Source organism: Micromys minutus (assembly GCF_963924665.1).
Source record: "Micromys minutus genome assembly, chromosome: 16".
Classification (NCBI taxonomy): domain Eukaryota; kingdom Metazoa; phylum Chordata; class Mammalia; order Rodentia; family Muridae; genus Micromys; species Micromys minutus.
In genome coordinates, this window is record NC_137985.1 from 40847822 (window position 1) to 40868912 (window position 21091).

The 21091-nt window shown below is 47.2% G+C and overlaps 1 protein-coding gene across 1 annotated transcript; it reads right to left on the minus strand.

The window, feature by feature from the left end:
* Positions 1-1794: 1794 nt before the first annotated feature.
* Positions 1795-11770, minus strand: ANKK1 (ankyrin repeat and kinase domain containing 1; the record flags this gene model as incomplete). The annotated part of the gene is given in 11 exon segments (XM_080930594.1): positions 1795-2683; positions 2685-3004; positions 3007-3065; positions 3880-3916; positions 4456-4574; positions 5201-5356; positions 5821-5870; positions 6190-6341; positions 7336-7397; positions 7400-7626; positions 11550-11770. Coding segments are annotated over 11 exon segments (2292 nt in total).
* Between the last annotated feature and the right edge of the window lie 9321 nt (positions 11771-21091).

Sequence of the window (21091 nt, forward strand, 5' to 3'; positions counted from 1 at the left end):
TCATGGAGCTAACTCACATCAGGGTCTGCTCTGTGGACTCTGGTTTAATTGGTTGAAGATATATTTAAAGAATCCCTCATTAGGAAATCCGAATGTGTAGACTAGTCTCATAGCTGCTCCCCCAGGACGCAACTCAGACTCATCCTTGACTGTCCCAAACTGTCCAGAGCCCAGCTGGAGCTGGTCTAGAGACACGAGGACAGAGGAAGTAAAGCTGCCAAAGTGAATTCATGCCCAACTCAGCATGACACATACACATAGGGCAACAAATGTCCTCTGCCTAGCTCTCACCCCACGATGATACTAGGGTGCTGATGGGATGGGGAGATGAGTCAGGAGGGAGAACCTGCTCTTCTCATACCCCTGGACAGATACTGCCTCACTGACCACTGAGCCAGGCTTCCCATGCACATAGTGGATATGAGAAGTCCTGGGGTTTCCCCATCTTGCCTACAACTGGTGGGTAATCCCATGGGTGGGTGGCCCATGTGTGCTCTTAGAGAGCATATCTCTGAGTAGCTAGTACAGAAGAAAATAAGTTTCTGCTGCTGAAGCTCCACCCTAAGCCCAGGCAAATCCTTTCTTACTACCAATGTCCTCTCAGCTGCCCTGCCTCCTCTCTCACATACATTTACACATATTATACACACATACATGCATTGTATGTTCCTATCTCCATCTCTTCTTAGCTACCCTGCCCACTCCAGTGCATGAATTTACTAATGCACTTTGTATACATACATGCAGCATGCACACACATGCAGCTGTTCTTAGCTACCCTACCTCCTTTCACATAAACTAACAACACAAGCATTATATGGACATATGGACCACAGCAGACATAGCACACATGCATGCACACAAGTCACCCAACTCCTCTTAGCTGCGCCCTGCCTCTGCTCCTGTGAGCTCCCAGACATGTTATATACACATATGATGCATCAGTCACTACACACACACACACACACACACACACACACACACACACACACACACACACACCATGTTAACCTTCCTGGTCCCCATGGGTACCTATCTGATCCATACCTAGTTGGAAGAATTAGATCACCAGTGTTGTTTACTCTGGGGTTTGGAACCTCCTCATATAACTGGTCAGGTTATAACAGAGAAGTGTGGGGTTGGAGACAGGGAACTAGCATCCCACAGGTGAGCATGTAGCTTCAGTTTGGGAACATTCTTCCCACATTCTCAAGAAAATGTATAGGATACCAGAAGCTGAGGCCAGTACCAGCAGAAGCTATGATTGTTGTGGTGACAGAAGCGTGGCTGAGGCTAATAGTGAACAGATATGTCCTCTGAGCTCCAAAAGGCATGTTCCCTTTGTAATTCGAGTTATCTGACTCTCCTTCCTCAGCATAAAGTATAACACCTAGAAAACAATTAGGATATGAGAAAAGCCCTTTCTCCTCATTGTGAGGTGTTTTCTTTATTTTGGGAGTTTCTTGGGACACCTGGCTCCAATCCCTCCACAGAAGAAAGTGACAAATGGTGACAGGAGTTATGAGGTTGGAAAGAAAGCTTATCTTGGATGCATAAGCTCATTTAAAGAAAAGGAAGAACATGACAGGTCTGGAGATGATTGGAGGGGAGCTAGGGTCAGGTTTCCAGGCAGTCAGTAGCTTACTGAGCTCACTGGAACCCCTCAGCTTCCTTCTGTCACCTAGGACACTGGTTCCTCTCCAGGTCAAATGGGCAGGTGAGAAGTGGTCACTCAGATGACACGTTTCACTTTCACAAGCCTCTCCCTTCCCAAGCAAAGAAACCCTGGTACACCTAATCATCCACCTGGGGTCCGGGATGAGAAACTCCAAGAATGGCTAGTGAAGGCTCCTTGCCCTGCAAGAAGGCCACTGTGCTCTGCTTTGGGCTTCGGAGGGCCAGCTGCAGGGGTATGCGACCAACTCCATCCTTGACATCCAGCTGTGCACCAGCTTTGACTAGAACTTTGAGGATGGCTGTGTTGCCCTTGAGAGCAGCCAGGTGGGCAGATGTCCAGCCCACTTTGTTGCAAGCATGGATGTCAGCACCGTGCTCCAGAAGATGGACAATACATAGGAAGGTCCCCTTATGTACCACTAAGTGGAGAGGAGTCCAGCCTGACTGCTCAGCAGCACTGGGGTTGTCCCCACACTTAAGCAGTGCCAGCATTGACCCCTCCTCCCCATGGAAGGCAGCCAGGTGCAGGGGAGTCCATTGCATACTTCCATGAGTATCTAGGTCTGCATGGCTCTGGGCCAACAGATAGATAATCTCCAGGTGGCCCTTGTACATTGCTAGGTGCAAGGGTGTCCATCCCTGGTGTGTTCGTAGCTCAAGGCTGGCTCCATATCTGAGAAGCATTTTAAAGTACTTGCCCCTGGTTGCAGCAATGTGCAAAGGGCTGTAGCCATTTTGGTCAAGTACATCAGGAAGTGCCCCGTGGTTTAGCAGGTGCTGAATGGCTCTCACTTTCCCTCTCTCAACTGCCAGGTGCAGGGGTGTCCTCAGGTTTCTCTGCTGAGCATTCAGCTCGGCTCCCTGTCCTGTCGGCAGCTTGACCAAACCAATGTGGCCAAAGTAGACAGCAACATGGAGGGGTGTCTTTCCCTCAGCCTCACATGAGCTGAGGTCAGCCTGACGGGAGACTAGAAGCTGGGCCACATTCTCAAAGTTGTTCTGTGCAGCCTTCATGCTCCCGTGCATTCACCAGGGCCCCATGGTCCAGGAGCAGACGGGCAGTTTGGTCATCCCCATTCTGTACTGCAAAATGCAGTGGGGCCCAGCCATCTTCATCTGCCAGGTTAGTATCAGCACCGTGTGCCAGGAGCAGAGCACAGAGGTCAGGCTGCTGGTCCTGGGTGGCGATGAGGAGTGGTGTATAGCCAGCGGCTGTCTGGCAGTCTATATCAACATCATGGGACAGCAGCAGCCTCACTTGTTCCAAACTGCCCCTGGCCACTAGAAAGTATAGGGGAGTCACCCTGTTCTCATAGAACCCTGTTCTCATGGAACCAAACTCTTGCTGTCAGAGAGCTGTAGGATCCACTTCAAGGAGTCACCTGAGTCTACTAAGAGAAAAGGGATAGATTGAAAAAAAAGATTATTATATCCTAACCTGATCAGAGGTCACTGTATGCATCCCCCTGCCTCCTGGAGACACTTTCCAGAAACAGCCAAGACTTGAGGGCAATGGCTTCCATAGACTGAAGGAACACTAATTCCGTTAGAGCTCTGAATCTGTGGGTTTTTTTTTTTTTTTTTTTTTTTTTTTGCAGAGGAGGTAGGGTGAATGGAAGATGGAAGGCCTGGATGAAAATAATTACTTCACCCTAAGCATCCCCTGGCCTCCGCTAGTTCTCTGCCTCTTTGAGCTTGCACATGCAGCTCTTTAAAAGGGGGATGAACAACGCTGGTCACTCTATCAGTGGGAAGACAGATTAGGCAGGTAAGAATGTTCAGAGAAGAACCTGAGAGGAAGGCAGACTGGGAAGAGCAGAACTGCCCTAGAACTTGGGTTTGTGTGCTATGAGCTCTTCAGGCCTTACCACCTCCTGATCCATCTACGGGTGTCTCAGAGCTGCATAGTGACCGCTGCTAAGATCCAATCCCTACTGATTCTGATTTGTATGGGGTAGGCACTGGATACATTGAGAGCCAGTGTTCTATCTCTCAGGGCAGAAACAGGGAATCTATTCTTTTAAGAGCACAACCATGAAGGGGAAACTGATCCAGAAGTCTAAGAGTCTGGGTATTTCTGAGCCACCTCTTATGTGTAATTGGCCTGAGAAAGAGAAGGACAAGGATGATGAGTGAGGAGAATGGATTCCATCTTTTCCTCCAGGTGGAGTCTTTGGTCCCATCTCAGCAAAAGAGATTCACCACTGTCTGCAGTCTCCTGGCTGATCTCCTTGCTGATCTGTAAAGCATTATATAGGGTTGGTCATCAGGGATCAGCTCTGGCCTTTCCTTCCTCCAGATTCATATCTTACCCTTCCTGGGAGATCTTCCTATACCACTGCCCTACCAGCACATGTATAGAAGAAATCACTGAAGCCTGGCCTTCATTTAGAGACTTCAGGGTAGATCTCTGGAATCCCTGATAGTCCTTATTACATCAGAGTAGGAACAGGAGACTTGAAGAATGATATTGACATCCACGGTGTGACAGGTTAGGATAAGGTCCTTCCCATAGCACCCATGGCCTCAGAGAACAACTGGGTAAATAAGGAAAGGTGTCCTCTCCTATGGATGCTGGAAGCCTCCAGCTAGTCTCCTTGGATTAAAGAGCTATGTATGGGCTAGCTTGCCTTATAGTTCCCATATACCCCTCAGCAGTCAAGTAGCCTTATAAATGGCAGCCTTTGCATATTCCCTCTCAGGTTTTCCAGAGACAATTGATGTTACACAGTGGCTTCCAGTATCTTTACAGTGGCCTGCCTATCCTATTGTATTTACCTTGCAGGGCTGGCTCATCGATGGCTTGTAAGACACCTTCCAGGTCAGGGCTTGACACCCAGGGTCTGCCACAGGACTCTGAAACAGGGACAGCAGCATGTTTGTCTCAATGGTCACATCTACTCTACAGGGGGTAAGGGTAGAGGAAAAAGGAAACAGGCAAGCTCAATGGTACTTACTACCTTTCAGCTATTCTGATGTTTTCCGTATTCCCTTAAACACATCCCTAGGTTTATGTACGTTTTCCCTTTGCCCACAATGACACAGAATACTGAGTCCTACTCTTGACATGGCTGGGGTACACATGACAACTCAGTGACCCTCTGAAGGTAAGCCTTTATTTCTCAGAAAGAGAAGACAAGGATCAGGTGATCTCTAAGATGCCCACCCCTTTATGTGTTATCTCTAGAGAATCAGATAGCTTCATTCCATTCAACTAATGACATTATACACTCCATAGTATTGAAAATCCTCAGAGATAGCTACAGGACTCAGTGTCAGGAATGGGTCAGATGCTGTGGTTTCTATTTGCTGACTTTACCTGCCTTAGGCACATAGAGAGTACTGTCTAACAAAATCCATCCTCAGCCATGGAATTCAGAGAACCTGCCTCCCAGTCCACCCTGATGATGTTTTATATATCATCTAGAGCTCTAATGCCAAGGGTGTTTCTGTATGTGTTGCAGGAGAAGGCTGTCTTCTGTTCCCCCCTCTAGTTCCTGGGCATAGAATAATGGGCAGATACTTAGGAAGCATGGCCTCTTCTTAGGGTCTTGGTCCCAGCAAAGCTTCATCAGGTCCACCATCTGATGGGCCTCCTCTGGCCACTCAGCAGAGACATCCTGCAAGAAGGGCCTCATGCCTGCAGCTACCCGGATGATAATGGTCATCATATTGAGCCCTGTAAGAGTTGGGTGGTGTAGTCAGATGACTGGCAAGTGGAGAAAGCTGGGAGAATCCTGACAAGATAAGAATGTAGTGAGTGTCCTATACACACTCAGTGAATAGAGAGTTGAGTCTGGAACGTAGCTGAAGCACCGACTGAACATCTTAGTCACTGGTCCAGCTCTAGCAAAGACTCAACATGACACCTGCATCCTTTCTCTATGCAAAGTCAGTAGAATAGACAAGCAGACCCGGGGAAAGGCTTTGGCCTTTTACACTGTAAAGTGTAGGGGCTTGAGTATTAAAGTCATGAAGCAAGGTCAAGGCTAACAGTTGCTCACTCTTTCAGAAGTTCTAGTGCTTGGGGACAGAGGAAACAGAGTAAGGCAGAAATTCATGAGGAGCTCACACTGTGGTTCACACATTGTCCTGTGTTCTCCAACCTCAGCCTCCCATAGGCATAGACCATGATCATGTTACCTGCATAGGGTTTCTTCTGAGTGAGAATCTCCCAGATGACAATCCCAAAGCTGCAGTGGAGAATATATTAGCAGAGAGACTTAGTACCCATGATCTCTAGCCAGGGGCACCCCACAGTCTACTTGGCCAAGTATCTATGATCTGTAGCCAGAGGAATCCAATGATCTACTTGGTCTAGTATTCGTAATTTTTAGCCTGGGCCCACAGTCTCTACAAACCCAGGTAAAGCCTCCCCAGGTCCACCCCATCTTTCCCTTTCCATCAGCACATGGAGGGACCAGTCCTAATCCTTGTCCTACCCTGCCTGTGAGCAGTAGGGAGCTGTCCAGGGTAGCAACCTGCCACATGACCCAGAGCCCAGCTACCCACTCACCTGTACACATCACACGACCCGGAGCCTTGTTATTCTCCAGGAACATTTCCGGAGGTATATAGCTGAGGGTACCCCTCAGAGCTGATCTCTCAATGTACTGCTTCTGGGTTGACTGCTCCATCCACTTGGACAGACCAAAATCTGAAATCTGGGAGAAAGCCAGATAGATGTCAAGGACAGGGCAGCAAGAGACATCTTCCAGAAGACACCTGCGGCCCCTTCTCATTCACTCCCTTTGTCCTGTTTTAGTACAGCACTTGTGATTTTCAACTTCACTGCCTCTTTGCTCTACTACACACTGCCTTGATGATCTTGAACCAGTTATTCATCTTTATAGAGCCTCAGTTTCTTCATCTGTAGGCTGGGAATCATCTGTACACCTCCAAGGTCCTTGTTCTTCCAATCTCTATGAATCCTGAAACACTCACACCATCTGTTTATCCTCTGTTTTTAACCCGTCAGACTGTCATCCATTAGGGACAATGAGACTAGGTATTGAGATGCCTCTTTAAACCCCATACCCTCATGATGGCTCCGTATTCACATAGCATATACACTCATCAATAACATGCTTCACTTACATTTGAGACCTCTTTGCCTAAGCTTTAAAAAAAAGTTTTGTAGAATACCTATATATAGGGTCAGAGAACGAAGTACCAAAGGTGTGACGAGAGGGTATAAGAGACTCTGATGGTGAGAACAAGAACAAGGTCTCCTCAAGGAGGTGATGACTAATTTGAGCCGAGACATGACTAGGAGTTCGCTAGATGAAGAGAGGGTTCGGGGAAGAGATTGTGCCTAGGTCTCGAAGGCATAAAAAATATGACTGGGGGTTTGAGCACTGAAGCAAAAGGCCAACCCAACTTGCTAAAAATCTCCTTTATATGCATTCCTTCCTCAGACAAAGAACATGAGGGGGTAGAGATCATTCTATCATTTTTAGAGGTGTAACCCAGAGAACACTGTGGACATCACAGCCCCCATTGCGTGTCCCAAAGCTGTCTACTCATCCATGTCTGTTTCAGATTTAACCCCTGTGTTCAAAAAAAAAATGGCTCAAGCTCTTGGCTGGTTCAATGGTTGTCATGTAGACAATCCTGCCATATGGAAGAGGTCTAGCTGTACATGGTCAGGGTCCTCACCTTGACATGCATGTTATTATCCAGCAGGATGTTGCCTGGGTTAAGGTCTAGGTGGAGCACTCCATAATGCTGTGAAGGAAGTTCATGGCCAAACTGGTCTTGTGGATGATGCGGAGCTTGAGTGGCCTACAGAGGCTGTGGGTAGGTAGTATCTTCTCCAGGGAACCATTGGCCATGAACTCCATCACAATGCCCAGGGGCTGCTTGCAGACCCCATAGATGGACAAAATGTGTTGAAACTTAATCTTCTCCATTCTGACTGCTTCTTCAAAGAGGCAACTCACCTCAGAGCTGTGGAGAGCCAGAATTGGAATGGGAAAGGAGAGTATGAATTACCAGGGCAAGTGGCATAAAGCACTAACTAAGCATGCTGCAGGCTAAGTAGACCCAGAGAAGCCTCAGGAGCGTTCAAGATAGTGGAAGAGAAGTGAGAGACTGTAGGAGTACCAGAAGGCAGCCCGGCCTGGGGCTCAAGCTGCTATCAATGAAAGGGTGGGAGGTTTCCAGGCTTGGGAGACTATCCATTCTGCGGAGCCCGCCACAAAAAGCATGGAACACCACCTACCATTTATCCTGCCCACTAGTGTGCTTCATGCTTCTGTTTTAAAGGAGCATCTGTTATCATTTTGATCATGAAAATAATACATGCACCTTGTAGAAAACCTAGGAGATGCAGAGAGCGGTAAGAAAAGAAAAAATTGCAGAGTTGGCCTTGGCTGATATGTTAGTGTGTTCTTTTATGATGTTTTCTAGGAGTCCCTCCTTTCCCACACCCTCTCACTTGCCTGCACTGTTCTCCTGAAGCATGGTCTTTAATGGATGCAGAGTAGTCTGTGTTATGGATGGATTATAATTAGTACTCCTTGCTCCCCCACCCCCACCACGCACTATGCTATGCACGGCTCAATACATTGTTGTAGGAACGAACTGAAGTCAGGACTTTAGGGGAAGCCCTGTAAAAGAAGCACTGCAAGCCCTCTTGCTCATTGCACTCTGTGTGTCCACAGAACTGTAAACATGCAAATTTCAAGAGACTGTTTTGGGATTGAGGGGTTAGGGATTAAGGAGGAATGGCGCTTTCAAAAAGCCCCAAAGTGTCTGCAAAGCTGTGTTAGTGCTGTGGTGGGACGCTCCTGATATGTGCTCTCAGGGTCACCCTGGGAAGCAGTCAGAGGGTCTGTCCTCCAGGAATGATCTAGCACACTCCAGACATCGGAGCAGCTGGCTACTACAGGGTTAGCCTCCTCCAGCCCTGCTATTCCAGACAGCTTTCTTGGGTGTGTAGAAAACAGAATAGTATCTGCCCAGAGGTAGACAAACTGTTGGGACTTTAGGCAACACTGCACTTCCCTCAAGGCTTAGTTCTCCTATTTGAGATATGTATGTATGACTTTGGACAGAGGATTCTCTAGTCCTCAGTTTGGACCCGCAGAGTGGGAATCATAGTAACTTCCCTGCACAGCTCCCAGTCACACTCACACTGCCTGCTTCAGGATGTGTCTGTCTGTCTGTCCTCAGCTCCCATTGCCCCTGCAGAGAGTTCCAATCTCTTTTCTCTTTCCCCGGTCATGTGCACATTCTCCCTCATCTCCCCTGCAGTCTTCTGTGCCCCATCCTCTGTCTCCTTGGCTAATTTAGAATGGTCGGCCCTTGTGCTCATTTCAGATGCTCTGCTCATCCCACCCCGTATCCTACTTTCTCTGTTCACCATCGGCATCTCCAATCAGACGTCAAAAGCTTGTCTCTCATTCTCCCCATAAGACTGTCTCCTCCCTTTGTCTGATGCATCTTAGCCAGATGCTTTCCATCCTCCGGGGGGCTGTACAGGTCTTGGATTCATCTTCATCTCATTCTCATGACCAACTCCAAGTTCAGCAAAGATCTGACTACTTCTTACCACCTCTGCCACCTTTCACCCCTGAACCCAAACCTCCTAAATGACCTCTCTGCTGTTGCCCCAAGGTCATGACATTCCTCAACACCCTTCTTTTCCCTCTACCTCCACTACCACCACTACAATCTGGGGCTCCAGATAATTCCTGACCTGAAGATATCAGTCTGTCGACAAGGACAGCATCTATTCTCTCCTGTCTAGCCCATTCCTTGAGCTGCACATCTGGTTGAGTCCCACCCACACTTGTTGCGAACCCTTCAGCGGCTTCCCCCTGTTCCTACACATCTTGAACTCCAGCTCTAAGGCCTTTGCCTTACCTCTACATACCATGCCCCTCCTCCACAGGTCCTTTACATGTCCCCTTGCATACAAACTGTCTCCTCGCCTACTTAAGTCTCACCCATTCTTCACTCCATTTTAACTCCAGGGTAACTTTCTCAGGGGAGGTTTTCTGATCTCAGGCAAACTCATTAGGAGGAGCGCAAGGACCACTCATGTTCTGTTTCCTGCGTGTGTCACAGGAGTGCACTCATGTCCCGCGCAACCGTCTCGCCTTCTGCGGTAAACTTTAATGCTCTCGAGAGGCAGAGCATAAGCATACATCATGTAGAAGCGAAGACCATGAACTATCTAGCCCGTCCCCTTATAAAGGGATCAGTCCTTGCCTTGGACGTGGAGCCCCCCTGATTGGTTGAAACTCATCAGGCCCTATGACGCCACGGGAGAGGCAGAGCTCAAGGAGTGGAAAGTTACCCAGCGCGTGCGCACATGACTTGTTTACTGCTAACTCCAGCTGGATGTCAGCGCCATCTTGTAATGGAGAATGTGCAGGCGGCGCCCCACACACTCAGATTATAGTTAATGTCTCTCCTTTGAGCTGCAGGACCCAGAGGGTGGTCGCAAGCCTGCTTCACTCATTATTTGCTCCCAGGGGCCAGTATTGTGTTGGGCACCTAGTCAAGAGCAACTAGACTTCATCAAGTGGATGAATGGATGGAGATCTATTAAATCAATAATCATAAATCTCCAAAGATAGCCATCCACAATCACATCCACCAGGGGCTGTGATCAATAAATTCCTAAACACTCAATGAGTCTTAAGAACTCAGGAAGGAAAACACTGCAGTTTTTTATCATAGTCACAGAATAGGCAGGTCAACACCATCCACTTTCCCATGTTATTTTTTTAAACATATTTCTTTGTGTACATGTGTGCATGTGTGTGTGTGTGTGTGTGTGTGTGAATGCACATGTGTTCCAATTCATATATGTGGGTATGGCAGTCAAAGGATGACTTGCAGAAGCCAGTTCTTCTATCATGTGGGTCCTGGGGATCAAACTCAGGTCATCAAACTTGGCTGCAAATGCCTGTATGTACTGAGTCAGCTCACCAGCTTTCCTTATGTTCTTTATTTCAAAGACTATACTGGTTTGGATAAATCTAATACCTGGCCCTATTCCAGAGCTAAGAGTACTCTAGGCAGAGAAAAGAGAGAATACAAAGGCTGCTGTTGGGGGATGTCATCAAGTCACAGGAAGCACAATACATGACATCTAAGCAAGGTCACTGGGTGTCCAGTTGAGGTGTTATATTATGGTGAACATGTTTTCATACTCAGGCCTAACATCCTAGAATGTCTCCTTTCTGGCTGTAAGGGGGAGGGGAGCACATAGCAGAGACACACAGTAAGGCCAGAGGCATGAACAAGTAAGTATGGCTGTGCACAAACAGATCCAAGACATACAGATAGCAAGGGATGCTGGACCTGACTTTCCAGCAGGCTGTATGTTAGGTGGCAATCTGAGTCCTGCCTCAGTTACTCCCCTGTAGAAGGCCAGCAGTGGGGAACCAGCTACCGGTTGGTATCCTGTTGGGACAGTGACTCCCCTACCAGACACTTTAGCCTACAGCGGCTGGCATGGAAAGAGAGAAGGTGACAAGTTACAGGCCACTAAGGAACATGTCACACTGCTTGAGAGCTCATCCCTACCCTGAGAGAATGGGAGCAAGGAGGGTGTCCGATCATCATCCTGGAACAGGAAGAAGGAGAAGAGTAAGTTTGAGAGGCCAGGCAGACAAAGGAAGTTTTGCAAGGCAGTTCCTACTCACCTTTGACCTCTTGGGGTGCCAAGAAGCAAACATTGTTTGTCTGTTACATTTCGGGTTCAGAGAAAGAGCCTAGTCTGAGGAAATTTAGACCACGGGGCTTTTTGAAAAGGCTGCCAACCTCAACCCAGCTTATCTCTTTCTTCTGAGCTCCCTAGACAAAAAGCTTGTTCTACCTCAGTTTCTCATCTGTGGAAGCAGGTCACCAGCTACCTGGTGGTTTCCTTCTGGAGGAATGGGGAACACTTGATGGCACACTGGGTCCTCCAGCACTTGTGCCTTGCCTGGAACACCTGGCTGAAGCCACCACTGGCTACTAGGTGCCATTCTTCCTCGAAATCATCCTGGGTGAAGATGGTGAGGTTGCCCAGCTGCTGCTCCCAGGGGCCGACTGCCATGGGGTCTGGAAGCCTCCTGGCTCTGTGTGGTACCATACACTCTCCCTGTGCCTCTGTACTGCACCTTACTCTGCCCGGAAGCTGGGCGGTTCCAGGAACCTCTGCTTCCTGTTCTTCAGGTCTGGGAGGGTGGAAATGATGAGGCAAGCCAGTCCTCCCTCCTTCCTTCTCCACCAAGGTGGGAAGCCCCAGCCAGCCCAGAGCCCAAGACTACAAAAGGGAGGAAAAGAGCTGGTCCTGGGAGAGGGGATGCCTCTCTGGTATTTTTTCCCTCCTCAGGTCCAGCTAGCTCAAGTTAGCAGAATTAGTGAGGGGCAGAGCTGCGCCTGCAGCTGGAAGTCAGACCTCAGCAGGAGAGGCTGGCCTAGCATTGTGGCCCAGTGTTAAGTGGGAGCAGGCTGGTTCGTATCTTCCTCCTACCTCCCCACAGAGAACTTGATCAGTGGGGCAAACGGCAGCTCTTGCCTCTAGTAAGTACAGTGCATGTGTTCCTCCTTTAGTCTCGCCAGGACAAAGTCTTTGGGTGAACTCTAGGAGATGTCAGTCTTCCTGAGTGTATAGGGCCATGAGGTTGAGCACTCATAAGACCCCTGGAGTCAGTGCAGGGACCCAGCAGTTCTATCACGTGTGACAAAGCCAGTGGACTTTCTACAATCAAGGATAAGTCATTTGCATACAGGGAAGTTCCCCCTCCTGTCTCCATTCTCCACTTGGCAAACGTGTCACAGAGGGCATGCTGGGTGTTCCCACAGGCTCCAGTGACAGTTTGTGTTCTGAGGGGAGGACTGGTCACTGTGAAGGAATGAATGCATTCAGGAAGCTCAGGCAGATGCTCCATATAGACGAAAGAAGAGGAGAGAGGGCAGGAGAGGGAGGGGAGGAGGAAAAGGGGGGGAGAGAGGAGGGGAGGGGAAAAGATGGGGAGGAAAGGAGATCACTTGTAACAGCAATGTCTGCCTTGTTTCTCCTTAACAGTTATTGGTACTTGTTTTTATTTTATTTTTCAGAGCTCCCTGGGTTTCTCCATTTTTATAGAATGACTTGATAATAAGAATATCCATCTATTCACACTTTATACAAATATAAAAATCTAATGGATCATGGACTTATACATGAAACAAACATAAAACCTTTAGAAACATTCTTTTCCCCTTTCCACCTTTGAGATAAGGTTTTACTATGTGTTCTACTGATCTTCAGCTCATATGTAAACAAGGTTGACTTTAAACTCATGACCCTCTTGCTTTGACATTGGAGGTGCACATCATTGTACCTGGCCCTGTAAGGAATTGTTTATGGCCCGGGGTAAAGCAGAAACAACTAAACAAAACAAAGACTGGCGAGACTAGACTTAATACCACAAGCATGACTCATAAATTGAAAAAATTAATAAACTGAACACTATGAAAAACATCCTCTCTGGGAAGGGCCACAGGAAGATGATGAGAAGATGAACCGCACACAGGGGGAGGATATTTGTGAGCTGAGTCCTAGATAGCAATGTCTTGCCGGTTCCTAGAACATACAAGGGTATCTTTGAAGTTAATGGCAAACAAGCAAAACCATTTATCCAGTTAGGGAATGGAGAGGAGACTTAAACTCATTTTCCTGGGGAAGACACACAGGTGGCAAATACAAACCCGAGAATATGCTCAATGTCCTTAGCCAGTCAACAAACGCAAACTGAAGCTTCAATTAGATGTCAATGTACTCATAACAGAATTGTTAACATAAATATCAAGGCCAAATACAGATGAGAAAATGGACCGCGTAAACATTGCTACTGAGGATATACACCCAGCCCCTCTGTAAGACAGTGAGACAGTCTCTGAGAATTCATAAAAATATAAGCTAAATGACCTAGCAATTGTCCTCTGGAGAAATAAAACTCCGAGAAATAAAAACTATGTTCACACCGAAGTCTGCACATGACTGTGAGTTGTAGATCCCTATGGAATACCAAAAATGTGTGGAACAGCTGAGCATGTGAAAGGTTGAACACGTTGAGGCAGATATGGACCGATCCTCAGAGACTGTTGCCAGGCACAACTGGGGAATTACAATGGATTTCAAATCCAGTTTTAAAAAGGTGCATATATTTTATGTCCCCAATCACAGTCTTGAAATGACACAGTCACAGGGATGGGGAACAGGGTAGTGGATGTCAAAAGTGGAGTGTGAAGAAATGTAGATGCAGCTGCAAAATCTCTACGAGGAAACTGTTCTCTGTCTTGTCCATGGAGGAGGTGGGCACATCTGGAAGCAATATAATACGAGTCATTTTCAAAGATACTAAACCCACCTGAATGTGGGCAGCACAATCCCCATGGGCTGGGGTCCTGGACTAAATTAAGGGGAAACAAGCTAAGCCTTAACATTCATCTCTCTCTGCTTCCTCGATAGTATACAATATGGACAGCTGCCTGACACTCCTGCTGTTAGGACCAGATTCCTCCCTCCTTAAATCTGGAGCCCAAATAAATACTCCTGCTGGGTGGCTTGTTACAGCTCTCAAGTCACCTAATACATATGCTGGTGGAAATGTGTGTGGTAAAACCACACAGATGGGATCTTAAATAGAGACAGAGGAACACTTAGAACAAAGGCGCATCTTGTTATAAACCAGCAAGGAATTTACTCGGATTCTCTCTGGGTCCGAGGAGCTTATGCAAGCTCTACAGTAGGAGCAACTGACTTGGAAATCTGGCAGAAAAACTGTCTAAGCAGCAAGCATTTCATGCTGCTTCGGGCTGCTCATGGTCACATACGGTGATCCGTGAGCTCCAAGGGACCGCTTAAGCCATGTTTGGATTAACCTAGCACAAAGCTAGGGGCAGAATGTATAATTAAAAGTAAAGCCAAGCATGGAAACCTGGAAAATTTCAGCCCTGCCACACAGAGAGAAAAGGTGTGCAAGTGTGAAGCCAAGAAATTCTTTTCTAACTGTGAGATTAATGTGGAAGGAGGGAATCAGGTGTGGTTCATCAGAAACATGATGTGTGTGTATGGGGTTCAGTGGGGGTCAAAAAGTAGGGGTGTGTGGGGGCAGTTCTGAGGTCATTTTAGAGATCCCCGAGTTTGTAGCACCCTAAGTACAGGATGAGACCACTGACCACCTCGGGTCTCCACTCCTTAAACCTGGCATAACATCCATTGGTTAATTCAAACATGGCTTAAGCATCCCCAGCCCCAGGTGTGCCATGTGACTTAGATATTGAGGTGCAAACTGTATGCTTCAGTGACATGTATGTATGGTGGTGTTTCTGTAGGCAAATAACACAAGATCCATAGAGTCATGGCGTTTTCCCACCTAGATCTCAAAAGATATAGACACAATGGTACAGAAGGGAACCCCTAGGACTACACTGAGAAGAAATGTGGGGTCCCCTGGTCAATCTGTGGTAGAGCTGCAGTGGCTAGGCTGATGCTGAGACCTTGGAACTATAAAGCAATGTCTTAGCTAGGGTTTTACTACTATGAACAGATACCGTGACCAAGGCAACTCAAAATAACATTTATTTGGGCCTGGCTTACAGGTTCAGAGGTTCAGTCCATCATCATCAAACCAGGAACCTGGGCAGACCTGGTGCAGGAGGAGCTGAGGGTTCTACCTCTGTATTTGAAGGCTGCTAGCAGAATACTCATTTGCAGGTGAGGGTCTTAAGCCAATGCCCACAGTGACATACCTACTCCAAAAGGGCCACACTTTCAAATAGTGCCACTCCCTGTGCCAAGCATATACCAACCACAACAAGCCACCGGAATGTAAAAGTGTGTATGGAAGAGCTGCAGTCATGAGATTCCAACCCGGGAGGACAAAGCCCGAAAAACCTAAACCATAGTATCTGGCTATCTCACATTTTGGGGGTCCAACCCACTAGTAAGTGTATCTAAAAGAGGGTGCCTTTGAAGTGAAAGATTGTCTTCCAGGTTTAAGATTTAATATCTGCTGTCTTGGGTTTGGGGGAGCTGTTCTCTCTTTCTTCTAGCCTGTCTCCCCCTTGCATTAGAAATACTTACTCTACACCTGTTTTACCATCGAACTTTATTTTTTAATATGTGTATGTGTGCACACCTGTGTACAAGTGCCAACAGAAGCCACAATCCAGTGTCCTATCAATTGCCTGGAGGTAGGCTTATAGATAGTTGTGAGCTGTCTGGTGTGAGTGCTGGGAACCAACTTCTGGTTCTCTTCAGGGTCAACAAGCTCTCTTAACCACTGAGCAATCTCTTTAGGTCCCTGTCATTGAACTTTAGAAGACAATTGCTTATTTTGATTGATTAGTCTCACTGCTACTCAGGGAAACTGAGTAAACTCTTGCAAAAGTGAGTCCTTGCTTTACAGGGACTCAGCTCAGAATGAGTTCTAAAGCAGTAGCACAGAAAGCTTTGTTCTCTTCACTGTGATACAAACACTTGACAGGAGCAGCCTAAAACAGGAGAGCTTTGCTTTACTTCCAGGTTTGGGGGGATTCCAATGCCTCATAAGAGCAAAGACATGGTAGAAGGGATCCATGACTCCATAGCTATAGGAGAACTTGGGGTGTTTGACACAGGTTGTATAGACCAGAAAGAATAGTTTGTTCCCAAACCAGAAGAGGACCCACCCATCCAGGCCTATGACTCAGTGGACCACTTCTGCTAGCCTAGCTAGGTCATAGATGCCAAAGGCCTGAGCCTTCGAAAACAGTTCCACTAACTGGGCATCAAGTGCCCAAGTTAATGAGCCAGTAATGGGACATTTACATTCCAACCCTGACAGTTGTCTTGTCTGTCTCAACATCTGCCTGCTTACCTTTCTATTTTCCATCCATGTTATGACTCAGTACAAGGCCCTGACTAGACGCATTAATACAATCTAATCTCCAGAACCATGAGCCAAAATAAGTCATTATTCTTCATAATTGACTTAGTCTACACTATTCAGTTATAGCAGCAGAAAATGAACTAAAATAGTCAACAACACCCAAAACTGTGTGGCTTAAACATGGAAGAGGCATGGCTCCTCATGGTTCCCCATCACATTGCTACCAGAACAGGAGTAATTCCCTTGTAAACTGGAGAACCAACCAGCTCACTGGTCCAGCTCCAAGATAATAGAAGTCAAAGGTGCAGATCCAAAATGGTAGGCTTGTTGTATGTCTTGAGCTTGTTTGGAATGAAATGGGGCCCCTGATGTTTGTGCTCAGGCTGCCCCCCAAACCTCTTAAGAAGCAACCTACAGGGGGCCACCCTTTTATAGACACACACCTCGTGGAATATTTCCCACCACCCTGTAAAAAGGATTGTATTTTTCAGTGACTTCGATGATAGCACAGCAGCAGCCCTGATATTTGAAATGTCTGTTTCAAAGCTGTTCCCACTGCAGTTCATGACCTAAATTTTGTAGGATTCTATTGTGAGAAAGAAATGGGAAGGGAAAGCATTATGTCTTTATTGTTTTAGAGATATGGAGACTAGGTAGACAGTACAATCAGGACTACTCGACTAAACTTACAGCATTTAAATGCAGAAGCGTGCCTAGATAAACACTGAAGGGCCAGAGGGGAATCGGATCTTAGAGAGGTTATTTATGGCTGCTCACAAAGGGTCCCCTTTCACCTCAATGGCTAGATTCCAGGCCTTAGGTCTCCAACTGTTCATAGGCACCACAAAAGAGACCCAGTCAGATAGGTTTATGAGGGAGACTCTGGTAACAACCACATATATACCAGGAATTGGGCCACTGGTGATATCTAACTGTGACTTTGGGAGCCAACAGGGACAACCCCAGAATGAAGAAAGAAGCCCCTCACAATCAACTGGATGAATCAACTGATGAGTAATTCAATTATTCTTGTGGGTAGGGTAAAGACAGAGTCGTGGTCCTGCCCTTCAGATCACCTGTCTTTACAGCAAGATTGTTATGGTTGTTTAAATATGCTTAGCCCATAGGAAGTGGCCCTACTAGGAGGTGTATCCTTGTTGGAATGGGTGTGGCCTTGTAAGAGGAAGTGCATCACTGTGTAGGTGGGTTTTGAGGGCTCCTATGCTCAAGCTCTGCCAAGTGTGGATGAGACCCTTCTCCAAGCTGCCTGCAGAAGTGAGTCTGCTCCTGGCTGCCTTCAGATCAAGATGTAGAACCCTCAGCTCCTCCAGAATCATGAGTGCCTGGATGCTGCCATGTTTCTCACCATAATGATAATGGACTGAACCTCTGAAACTGTAAGTCAGACCCAGTCAAATGTTCTAAGAGTTGCCTTGGTCATGGTGTCTTTTCATAGCAATGGGAAGCATAATTAAGACAGTTATATCTTTTCAGTCTATGTCCATTTCTCTTTGTCTAGACCCTAAGATTCCCCTTAAGGAAAAAAATGTACCTTAATAAATTTAATTCAACTTAGAAAACAAACAGCAAACCAAAATCTTTCAAAGACTATCACACTGCAGAAATTAGGAGGGTGGGAAATGTGAGCTGAAGAGGGATTTGTGTAAAGCAGTAGGATGAGGAGGGTAGGGATGGGATACAGCTTGGGTCAGGTGTTTAACCTCTGTGTGCCTCAGTTCCCTCATTGGTAGGGAGAGACCTGCACTAGCTCCCACTTCATTAAAGAGACTCTATACTTGCTTAGTATTTAACGAAAAGGTGCTGGAGCTCTGTATGTGTGTGGAAATTACCGAAGGAGAAGGTCTTTTGGAAGAGAACAGAGGACAGCAGGTATGGGAGGCAAGGGGGAGGTGAGTAGACTGTGTGGAAGTTGAAGGAGTTCTCTGTATGCATTCAAACAATTCAAAACTCCTGCAGTATGGGAAGGACACAGTGGGCAGCTGCCACTCAGCCAATAACACACAAGATTCTTTCAGGTGTTGGAACATGGCAGGGAACCCCAACGACATGGCACTTAGGGTTGAAATAGAAGATAGCCTGGCCTAAGTGAGAACCAGAACATGACTCTAAAACTGTATTTTAAGGCTCAGTGAGGCTACACTGGATGGTTTATGTGCAGAAGCAACATAAGACGTTCTCAGCATTTTTATAGGGAAAAATAATTTGAGGGACAATAATAGATGTGCATGTTTTATAGCCTTATAACTCACAGCTCTTACGTGCTGCTTGAAGACTGCATGGGAGTCTGATGGTAGCTTAAAAAAAAATAACCAGAGAGCCTTCTCAGTGGCATTTGAGGAACTGCTAAATTTTCCATGGCCCTTAGTCCCCTCCCTGCCACACACACTTCACGTATACACACCATATTACATACACACACACACACACACACACACACGCACACACACACACACACACACACACAATTGTATAGAGGTTTGAGAGAGGGTATTGACAATTGCTACAGAGGACAAGGCATTGTTGACCTGAACAGAGGTGGGAAGACTTGCAAGGCAGCTCTTCATATGAACCCCAAACTTGTCTGTTTCTTTATTCTCACCTGGTTCAGAGCGCTGGTGTTACTGGGTACTGATGCCAACCTTTCCCACTCCCCTGGTGTGTTATAGGCATAATTTGGACTCCACAGGGTATCCTCTGAGGTTTCTTCTGTTTCCTGGGATAAAGAACTAGACAAGTAGCCCTTGGCAGTGGTAGAAATAGAGGCACCATATCAATAATGATGAGACCTACAGAGCACAGAAGTAGGCCTGGAAGTTGGGAGAGGTCAGAGGCTAAAAGCCCAAGGCCACACAAGGTTCTGGTCCTTTACTGGTCCTTTGTAACATGCCCATTTTCTCCGCTGTTTAGGGGGCTTTTCTCCCACATGCTGTTTTTGTATAGCAGGGTTGAGAAAGTGGAACAGTGGTACCCACTCTCTCTTCTCCTTTGCCATTCCCTTCTTCACATGTTAATCTTTCTCCCGCTTTTTGGCAATGCCAGGGATTGAGCCAAGAACGTCTGCCATGCTAGACAAGCATTCACCTATTCAACAGCACCTTGATGCCTCTCTCTCCAGTCCCACCTCCCTACCACACAACTAGCACCCAATCTGAGTTCCCACAGGCCCTTTCCTTCTACGGGATCCCCTATATCTGAACAACACTGAACCCGGATGTTCACTCCCTAAATCCTACCTTTGAGATAGGTTCTCAGGAATCCAGTCAACCCTGAAACAACATCCCCCTGTCTCAGAATTCCCCAGAAGGGCCAGTGGGGATTGTCCAGAAGAGGTGTCTGTGGCAGTAGCTAAACCAGTGTAATGAGGTAGCCCCCCCCCCCCTTCAGAGCCTGCTGTGTGCACAGCACAGTGTGTGGAGCTTCATGGAAATCACCCTAGTTAATCCTCGTGAGAAACCTGTGAAGTAGCCTGTGCCAACAGCACCGCCTTTTATGAACAAGACACAGGAAGGGGGTGACATTAACTCCAAGGTTGAGGTCATGAGGGGTATAGAGCAGCAGGAACCTGCAGTCTGACCATGGAAGGGCTACTTCCCAGGGTCTCCTGCTCTTTTGTTCCTCCATTTCTTTAATCCTTAGGTCAGGCCATTGTACACCTTGGGATAAATGTTACAATTCCTCACCTGGCCCTTCTGAGTCAGAGCTTCCTTGTGTGTAATATGAGAAGGTGTGGGCTGGATGTCGTGGTTCAGTGACTAGCTTAAGCAAATAAAGTTAGAGAGGCTCCATTCCAACAAACAGAACCCAGAGAGATGAACCCCAAGTAAATTTCAGGTTGGGCATAGAATTCACTTTTCTTGCTGCGTGCACCATTAACTATCTCTCTTGCCCTGCCTTTGATCCAGCACAAATCTTATGGTATCTCAGCTCACCCGATTCCATGGGAAATCCCTCTCTCAGCTTCTGGAGATGAACTGTGTGGGTGTGTGTGAGCACGTGTGTGCTCCAGCTGGAGGGGAGGAGAGAATTGGAAGGAGCAGATGGAGATGCTGAAGACGAAAGGTGCAAATGTGAGGTTGGGGGTGGACATGTGACAGTGGCGGGACACTCAGGCTGAGGTGAATCCTCCCTGGCAGAGAGCCCTGGACACTGTGAGTGGTTCGTTAGAACTGGCTGATAACAGGAGTCGAGTTTCAGAATTAGGAAGGCCTCCCAGCTCCACATCTGGGGAGTCCTGAGGCTTTGGGGTGGCTGAAAAATATTCTCAGCAGTGTGACCCTTCTGCCCTGCTAGTACCCTTTGGGCTACCTCTGCATCTTGCTGGGGCTGAGCCCTAGAGAAATCAGAGCCTGGTCCATCTAAAGGCAAACACCTCCCCACTCCTTTACCACCCGTCCCTGCAAGGCATTTCTCTTTGTTTTGTCTTTTGGAAATTAAGATTACATTAGAGATCTTTGTAGAAAGATGAACCATCCTGCTGGTGTCTACCTGCCTTGTAGCTGGTGTGTGGATGGGAGCTGAGAAGGGGTGAT